Source organism: Mixophyes fleayi, chromosome 3 (genome assembly GCF_038048845.1).
Source record: "Mixophyes fleayi isolate aMixFle1 chromosome 3, aMixFle1.hap1, whole genome shotgun sequence".
Classification (NCBI taxonomy): domain Eukaryota; kingdom Metazoa; phylum Chordata; class Amphibia; order Anura; family Limnodynastidae; genus Mixophyes; species Mixophyes fleayi.
Window position 1 is genome coordinate 324,707,309 of NC_134404.1, and position 10,290 is coordinate 324,717,598.

The 10,290-nt window shown below is 38.9% G+C and overlaps 1 protein-coding gene across 1 annotated transcript; it reads left to right on the forward strand.

The window, feature by feature from the left end:
- The first annotated feature begins 964 nt into the window (after nt 1-964).
- On the forward strand, nt 965-9,558 carry COX7A2L (cytochrome c oxidase subunit 7A2 like). The gene is made up of 3 exons (XM_075204160.1): nt 965-1,115; nt 7,337-7,465; nt 8,940-9,558. The coding sequence occupies exons 1-3, from the start codon at nt 1,044-1,046 to the stop codon at nt 9,078-9,080; spliced, it is 342 nt and encodes a 113-aa protein (XP_075060261.1). The 5' UTR covers nt 965-1,043; the 3' UTR covers nt 9,081-9,558.
- Nucleotides 9,559-10,290: the final 732 nt, after the last annotated feature.

Below are 10,290 nucleotides of genomic sequence, written 5' to 3' on the forward strand. Positions count from 1 at the left end.
CACACAACTATGTTGGTCAGAGGGCTGTTGTCTTGTGTTAGCTGTGTAGAGGGTGGTAATAGGATAACTTAGGGTGATTGAGGAATATTATAAGCTTGCCTGAAGAGGTGGGTTTTCAGAGAACACTTGAAGGGTTTGAAGACTAGAGGAGTCTTATTGTGCGAGGGAGGGTATTCCACAAAGTGGGTGCAGTGTGAACAAAGTCCTGTAATGTCGAATAGTCCCGATTTCAGGGCTTTGTCTCGATCGGGACAGCTTTCACCATCATCATCATCATCATTTATTTGAACAGATACTGTGTGCACCTGCCACTGTTCTTAGGGGAGAAGGGGGTGGAGAATGGACACCCATGGGGAGTGGTTGACGAGTGACGCATGACCACGCCTTCTCGTGTTCTCGCACCCGTTAAGCAGCAGTGCAGCCATTTTGTATCGATTCCACAAATTTAACAGTCGGTCGGTATGTTATAGTCCCATCCCTACCCAACTGTTAGGTGGAATAAAAAATAATTATTGGCACGTTTTTATTTAGTTACTACATAATTATACCGTATATTTAAAAGTGAAAATTTCCTGAGAGTGGTCCCTTTAATAAATGGTTCTATTTTATAACAGTCTCTTCTGCTACTATATTGTCATTGCATAGGAATGCCTATATAAGTACTATTTTTGGAAGTAATTGTATTTCCATGACAGAGCAGGTTAGAGGTGAATGAAGATCAGTGTGTACCATGTGAGGGTGACCCATCTGCACATTCACACTGACACAAGGTGACACAAGATGTCTGCCCTGATCAGTGCCTGGTGACTTAATTCCACAATAGACACAAATAATAGCGTATAGCAGTCATACTGCACATCAGATGGAAATGTCTACAGTTCCTGTCAATACTTTGTGCTGGGACTCTAACGTGAAACGAAACTAACCGTGTAAAGGACAACAGGCATCGTGAAGGGCAGCTGCAACGTCATCAAACGGCGACGCCTGGAGGTGCGAGGTCCTTCCTGGCGGAGAAGACCAGCTCTCGCGGACAGCTCGGCGACATGTATTATAAGTTCAGCGGCTTCTCGCAGAAGCTGGTGGGGGCTGTCCCGGCCGAGGCGTACAGCCCGCAGGTGAGGAGGGTGCGGGGGGCACGGAGGGTCATGGGGGAGAGGGACGGAGCGAGCTGGGTCTGACCTTCAGCGGTCGCTGCCGGGGCCTTCCACGTATGAGATGTTATACGGTCCTAGTGACGGCTGCTGCTGCTGCATACGGGTATTAGGGACACGTTTGTCTGCTCACGTTGTTCTTATTATGTGGCTGAATTCATCTTGGTTGACTGAGTGTAAAGTACTTGGCGCTACGTCAGTCATATAACTATCTCTGATAATGAGTCATGATGTCATCAAGTTTTCCTGGGAATTAAGGTGTTTAAATATGTAACAGAGCTGGATACTCCTGGAAAGGGAATTATTATTACCTTTTTATACAGTAATCTCAGGAAGTGTTAAGTAGAAGATGTTGTAAGCAGGAACCTCTTCCTTTATCTTGTCTGTATTTATTATCATCATCTTCATCATTATATCATACTTGCCAACTCTCCCAGAATGTCTGGGAGACTCCTGCATTTTGTGGGAGGCTCCTGGACTCCCGGGAGAGTGTGGCAATCTCCTGAATTCTGCCCACTTCACTAGGAAGTGCCCCACTTCCTAGTGAAGTGGGCAGAATTAGGTCCCAAATGCTGTGATTCCTGGTGAATCGTGGCATTTGGGCCCCATCCACCGCTGTCAAATGACACATTTGCATCATTACCTCACAGGGGGTGGGTCCAAAAATGATGCGATTTTTGGTGCCTAACCCCCTCACGCCCACCTCCAACAGCAGGCTCCTGGAAGAGGTGAAGAAAGTTGGTAAGTATGCATTATATAGTGCAACCCATTCTGCAGTGCTGTACAAAGAATATGGTTTTATTCACATCAGTCACTGCTGCATCGGAGCTTACATTTTAAATTCCCTAACACACACACACACACACACACACACACACACACACACACACACCAGGGTTAATTTGTCAGCAGCCAATTAACCTACTAGTATGTTTTTGGTGTGTGGGAGGAAACCAGAGCACATTGAGGAACCAATGCAAACATGGGGAGAACATACAAACTCCACACAGATAAGACCCTGTTTTGGACTCAAACTTATGACTCAAGTGCTAACCACTGAGCCACTGTGCTGCCCATGTCTTTTTTTTTTTTTTTTTGTCTACTTTGTATGGCCCTGTTTTATGCATGTCCTGTTTTCCCCACCATCTAATGTTGCAGATAGCACAATGGGCCTTAAAATCAATGGCAATAATAATAGAAAGTGCCTAAACAGGTGATTTATGTATGTACTCTGTGCTAAACATTTTGAATCAATGTAGAGCTTGTACTAATAAGTAATCTAGAAAATGCTTCTCTAGAGATACTGGGAAGTTCTTATGTTGTGGTGCTCTTGGCTATATAGAGTATAACATGACAATTTTATTCAAACAAAAAGGTACATAAATAAGTAAAACTCCTTCTCTGGTGAAAATTAGACAAACCACATGTATAGGTTCTGAATAGCCTGTAGTAGAGAGAGACTGACATGATTCCAAGAAATGAGCATCTGGATTGGTTTGGAGCATTGAGGAATACATGTAATGTCCTCAATATGTTTTAACCTATACGACTTAAGAGGATGTTACTGATTGAACCACTTTTGATTGTATTAGCTATATTCACATCTTAGAATCAAAATAAGTTATATTTTAACATTTGTTTAGTCATTAAGGATTAAGAAATCTTTCTTTTAAAACTAAAAATCTTAGCCTAGGCTGGGAATAATTTGACAGTCATAATTATTTGGTTGGTGCTCAATATTTTTCTTCACTCCAGAGCTAAGGCTATCTTAGTAACTTAACTTTTAATGAACAGAAAGCACATAAGAAATTGACAAATAATATTTGGTTATCAAATGGGCAGACAAGGTGGGGCCATTGTTAATATGAATAGATCTGACTATATAGAGAAAGCTTTAAGATTACTGAATGATGCAGAATTTGACAAAACTAATCAAAGATTCCACCACTGATATTTTTTTATTGCTAAATAGAAGGTTTACTTAGACTATCTTACTAAATAAATTTTAAATCGGATTAATTCAATTTTAGTGTGAGATGGATTTAAACTGGCAATATTTATCTTTGAAAGCATAGGCTTCTGTTGGGTACTGAGCTATGCTGCCATAAAACCATGAATGTTATTTTCATTGACATTGAAAGAAGACCTGCAAATATCACCTCTTTCAAGTCGGCTTCTAAATCTAACTCTGTGACAGCACTAGATAACCAAATCTAGGAGCCAGCATGCTGTTTTAAGAGACCAGGAAAGATGTGTATCCATTGACATCAGTACAAATGGTTCCCAATGTTAAGCACCAGCAGTAATTTTTTTAGGTCCATTTATTGCCTGACTCTTTGGACTTGTCCAGCCCTGGTTTAAACACCACTTTACAAGCAAACTGTTTTTTAGCAGGTAATCTAAGGCATGCCGCAAAAGTGGGAGCAGAGAAGTGGCTTGCAACTACATATGAATGAGCCTGACATCAGAAGTAGCAAAATTATTATAAATAAATCAATCCAGCTATTTACAAGATCCCAAGCAGCATGGATTTACTGGGGGAAGAACATGTCAAACAAATTTGATGGGGAGACTGAAATACTAAATCAAAGCTAAGTCACAGATGTAGCATATCTCGGTTTAGTAAGTATTTACCCCTGCCCCACATCGGACTCCTAAATTGAAATTCTTGAGATTGGTTTCGATGATGGTAAAGTGTATATGATATTGGCAGTAAAACTATGCATTCAATAGAAGGAGGTGTTTACCAGTGAAGTACCTCAAGTATCTGTAGTTGGACCAGTTCTTTCTATTATTTGTATTGGTGACATTACTACTGGTGTTGAAAAGAAAGTATGCCTTTTTGCTTCGGCTAAACGACGTGGCAAAACAATGAGGAAGGCCAATTGGATGCTAGGTTGCACAGGCAGATGAATTGGCTTAAAGAGAAGCAGTGATGTCTCTCTTAGAATATTGTGTTCATTCCTAGAAAATGCAAAGAGGCCTACTGATATGGTACATGAAAGTAGAGGGGTGATATGAATATACCAAAGGTTTTAATAAGGTACAGCAGAAACTTCTCTACAGAGGAGAGAAGTATTGGAACAAGAGACATGCACCAAATTTTGAGAATAATCACTTTAATGAACAAGTAGTGGATAAGGTAGAGGCTGATTCTATAGGCATATTTAAACATGCTGGAGATACACATGGCTACTCTAAATCTGGAAACAAACCTAAGGATTAAATAGGGTCTGAGGTTTGTTAGCAATAAAAATGAGCATACTAGGTGAGCAATAGTCTATATCAATTCTATGTTTCTATGTCGTCTGTTTTGATTTTTACATGACCTTTTGATTTTCCACCCTTACACTGAAGTCCCCATGTGATCACCCGAATACAGTACCATTCTGAATGTCTGATAGCAGAGTAGATTATGAAGTGAACTGCCCAGTGCCTAAAGCCTTGTCTCTTGATAGACATATGTTCCAATTCTTTCAGGGGCCACACCTGAGAATGGATCTATTTCACATTTACACTAAAAATCTGTTTAGCAGATGACCATTATATCCAAACCCTCATGTTGTCCAACCTTTTTGCCCAAGCAATCAACAGCCAAATAGATTCAATTTTGCCAATGTCTAGCCAGCATTATTAATGGGAAGAAGCTGACTAATGAGAAGTGTCTGAAGTTTTAAATTTATTTTGAATTTGAGGTAACAAATGTTTAACATAGGAATCGTTCCTCCTTATACATGGTCTGGTTTAATGTAATTTGGAGGAAGACCAGCTCTTGGAGGTACTGGAAATTTGATAGTGATCAGGCAAAAAGGTAGTGGGTACAACCTACTGAATGTGTTCCTAGATTGGCCAGAGGCATAACATAAAACTGTAGTATGTACATTCATCTATACTAAGCGCAATTAAGCAGTTTGCTCTTCAGGTCATTTGTGTCCAGGTATTTCTGCTCTTGGGTAAAGGGGAACGTTGTGATGAGCTAAGACAAATAGTGGTATTTGTGGAGGTTTGTATAAAGTACAAATTATTTTTTTTTTTACCTGGTCCAATTAGTTCCTGTTGACATACTTGGTGCAGCACTGTACTAAATCTGCATTCATCTGATTTAATGACCAGGACCGCGAGATTCTGTGTTTCCGCTGAGAATTGAATATGCCCCTATGTCAGAGGCTGGAGATTGAAGGTATTCACTTTGTTTTATTAGACTTGGTAGGTTGTCTTTGCAGACTTGTGACTGTTTTGAAGGTTAGTTTGACATTAGAAGTCTGTTTCATGTCATTAGACACCCTTATGTGATAATTTTACAGCAAATGGCTGTAACAATAACAACTAGAGGTGGTTAGACAGAAATAGGCCATCTCTCCCATTGTCTGGTCTACTGACAAGTACATCTGACAGGTTTTGTTTTGGGAAAAGGGCCAGGCAGTTCATTGTCTGTGTTAACTCTTTGCAGCCAAAATGTCCCCTTCTGTAGTTGGCGAATAAATGTGACATCGAGTAAGTACTGGAGTGTAGTAGAATGTAAGCTAGCCTGCTATTGTATGTTGGCGTGACCTTCATTAACAAACACGTGTTTGTACGAATCAGATCTGCATTTCTGAGTGCAATACAGGATGTTTGTCAGCAGAGTATTGTCTTTGACAGAGTGTTGGTTTTGTCAGTTGCTGTATAGGTAATTTTTACATTTGTCCTTGCCATTTGTCGATTTTATATTTATTTCAAAGCATTTAGTTACATCTACAAAAATAGTATTAAAATGTTATTTTGACACTTGTGCATAATTAAGTGTTTTGTTCACCATTTCTGCATTTTGCCTGAATTCCTTATTGCACTCATAAATATGTGAATACCACAAAATACGGGCCACCCCCCAAACCCGGTAAATTGCACCAACATCCATTATTTGTATTCCTAATTCTACCCTTCCTTTTTTCTTTTTCTTTTTTTAATACCAAAGTAAGAATTAATTTGAATGCAGTTGTGATATACCATAACGAGTGGGAAAACAAATTAAAACTGATATATACACCCTGGGCGCTTTATAAAGTACATACATTTTAGTATCCCTATACACAAGAGAACACGTTTCATTAAGTATTGTGATGAATATCTGGGGTTGTTTGTAATTTATGTGAAACATACTGTGGGAAGAATAATGGTAAGGTATATTTCTCCTAATTTAGCTAAATGTTCTCTGTATAACACTAATGAAACTATATATATATATATTTGCTTTATTTACGCATTAATTTCTGTGCCCCATTCAATGCATGTAGTTGTGCACTACAAGTAGAAACATTTTAAAGCGAATGGGCTGTAGACATCAGTGGTGCATAACAGCACTGGTCATATTTATTTCTCCCCCCCCCCCCCCCCCCTCCCCCACGTAAAGAGTCAATTAATCTATATTGGGCCGGAGTTTTTGGGGCCCCTTAACATAATACTGGGACCACTGAGGTAGCTGAGTTGCCTTCTGTATGTATATGATTATAAGGAAACAGATTCAGCAGGAATTCGTATAGATTCAATAAGTATAAGGGATTATACTTAAAACACAATCCTATTGACAAATCCATTTTTTTAAAGGTATGCATGTAACTTTAGTTAAATTTAAAGGACAAGCCCTAATACATTCCAGAATAAGTTTGATCTTACTATATCTCAATATCCCCATTTGACCATACAGTTATCAGTATGAGACCATGCCCTTACATTTTTATTTATTAACACTTGATTTTGAGGTCTGTAAAGTAGATTCAAAGTAGTATTTGTTTGTGCTAAAATTATTGGTATTTTGCTTAAGGTACCTTTTTTTGCACTTTCATTTTCCATTGCAATTTGTGTGTATTCAAGCCTCCTACTCCGCCCACTCGTGTCATGTGATTCTGACTGTGTTCCATGATGTAATGTATAACGATCATTGAAGGTTATCCACCCATACAAGAAGTTTGTAAGAGATCCCATAGAATGTAACATAGGATTATTATAATGTATTGGCAAAAAGTGGAGTATTTGCTAAGAAAATTGCTGTAATAAAGAAGGAACAGCATTTTTTCTTTGTGTGCTACATGTAATTCGCTTGTTACTGGTCCACTGTTATTGAGAAGGGAGGTGATTTAGTAAACTTATCTACATTGGTGGAGGTGCCTCTATGCTTTACCTCAGTACATTTTCTTTTGCCTTCACAGGGGCTGAGACCATTCACTAATCCAGAGGCACCAGCACCTATATTTGCCACTCCAACGAAGCTCCCAAGTGAAAGTACTTCTGAATACCTTGGCAAAAACAGAGTGCCAGAGCTACAAAAAATATTCCAGGTACTTGGTAGGGAACGGGTGGTAATTTTTCAAGTTGTTTGCATTTTTATACCGCTTGTACTTGTAAACATTGTATTAATGATGAAAGCATAATTTACCAACACTTCTGTGCGGTAGTTAGGAAATGAAGAGTTCTCTGGTGCTAGATGCAAATAAGACACAACACAAGAGGAGAGCAGGTGCAGAACAAGGGTATAAATCTAATCGCACCAGCCTAGGACCACTGTTCTGTCAGTAGAGGTCAGTTCCGTATGGTGGCCAGGCAGTTCAGGGGGCCCTGAGGTTATACAAACGTCCTGTATGCTTATCACACTGTAATTGATACTGATTTACCAGTCACAAGTTAGGCGCTAGCTGACTGCCAAAGGTGACCGGAAAGGAATGCTGTCATTCATACACATCACACTGTCAAAGTGTCTCGACTGCTGTCAACAGTAAAACGAATATCTGCAAAAAACGTACTAGAGAAGGGTCTACTGCATTCTGCAATAATGCCTGGTTTTGGTTAAGAGGGTCTGTTGTAAGTTAAGTAAAGTGCATCTATGTTAAATTGGCTTTCATATGTTGTGCAAATATATGGTGGGAAACCGCTCCAGTGGCAGGTATATTATAAGACCGTACACCGCTCCAGTGGCAGGTATATTATAAGACCGTACACCGCTCCAGTGGCAGGTATATTATAAGACCGTACACCGCTCCAGTGGCAGGTATATTATAAGACCGTACACGGTGCAGGAGGATTCAGGGGAGCAGAATAGATGTACTCTAGAATTGGACTAGATGCAGTAAATCCTCCTGTGCTGTGAGTTGCAGCCTTCATATAAAACCCAACATAATATCTCTTCTGACCTGGAATACAAGTTCATGTTTTGAATACAGTTGATTGGTTTCTAGACCGTATTCTAAAGAGTTATAATCTGGTGTCAAGGGGCCTTTGAGTGATACCAGTTGGGCATACCTGGAGTTACAATTACATCCATTTAGTCAGATACACTATGTATTATAAACAATGCAGTAGCTAAAGACCCTGCACAGTTTCCAAAGTAACTTAGAGCTAAATTAATATTACCCGATGGGATGATGTACTCTCCATACCAGATCGGTTACATACCAAGGGTGTCAATCAGCATTATGTTTAGAAGTCGGTCAAACATATTTGCATAATTAAGTAATTTCTATCAAATTATTCCATGACCATTCCTAATCTCATAAATGGTATAGGGTTATTTATTAACAGATTGCAATTTATTTTACTTAAATTATATTTATTGGCAATTCCTGAGTGGTAAAAGTAAAGTGGGAGAATATTTTAAAAAAAATTGGCGCACAAGAATAAGGTGCTATAAATAAATGAAAACAATGCTTGTCTGTTATGTTACAGAACCACCCTACACCGGTTTTCAAACTTGTTCTCCTTAATAAATTAGTATTGTGATTTATATTTTTTACATTTTGTTTTTCTTTGCCTTCGCAGAAACCTGATGGCATACCTGTACACTTAAAGCGAGGATTTCCTGATAGACTTCTTTACCGGACCACTATGGCATTGACAGTTGGTGGGGCCATCTATTGCCTCGTAGCAATCTACATAGCATCGCAACCCAAAAAGAAATAGAGAACGGGACAGATGACAATGGTCACTTCAAACATCTGAATTGTATTTTTTTCCATATGTTGCATTTTGTTGCTTCTCTTACATAAATTCTTCTTGGTTACTTATTTGCAAAAAAAAAATGGTTCATTATCTAAAAAGAACAATATGGCGGTTGAACCACTTTTCAACCAATCAGAGTGTCATGGTGAGGTTATGTAAATGAGATCTCTAGCACTGAGCCATAGGTGTTCACTTTAATACCTGTGTTAATTTGGAATATACAAACAAGTGAATTATATAAATGGAAATGGTGCATCGTCTCGAGCTGCTCAGTGCTTCCACCAAAGATGTTTTATCCACTCTTATCACCTAAATATTTCACTAATAAACATACGTGAGGGACGATGCAGTGGCTTTATAAGGAAACTAGTCATGTGTACTGTAAAAGTGTACAGTGAGGCTATATGTAAATGTTTAAATAAAATCTGACCACAATTAATGAGTGACTTGTCTTGTTGCAAGAATAAAACCTGGGTATTTGCTAGACTGATGGAAAATGCCACAGAGCAACGCTATAACAAATGGCCTATATGTGGCATTGCCTGATTTACTTATGTAAGTGGTGGTAATATTTTAATTTGTATTTGGGGAGATGACCACAACTAATAAGTTAGAATTTTGCACCATCAGTTTTGGTCATTGTTAACTGTCAGTTGCGAAGACACCATGAAAATCTTTCCTCGCTGTGTGTTCAACTCCTGTCCTTGAAAGTTGTAGAAATGTTAGTGATGCTTTTTATGCCTAAAGGTCAGTCAAATGTTTCCGTAGATTATTAAAGAGGACTTGTCAACTTAGGCTAAACCCACATTGGTGTTTATAAAGGATCAGATAAGGATTTGTCTGGGTGCGTTATATTGTAAGAGCAGGAACCTCTCGCTCTTTAAGCGGTTAGGGTTTGTATTTATAGGTGGTTGTATGTCGCTCTGTGGGCCCATCTGTGGTTTTGGTCTGTCTGTACTAATGGTACACGCTTCAAATACCAGTTTTATGTTATTGATCACTACTCTGCGCTTCTACCACTCCTTGTCATACAGTGACATTGATGGAGAAAATAAAAATTGAAACCTAAAATACTAGATGGCTTATGTAAGCACACGTCTACTAACACTCACATTTATGTACATATCTCAGGAGCTAATAATGGCTCTAGGTATTTTCATATTAACTTCTG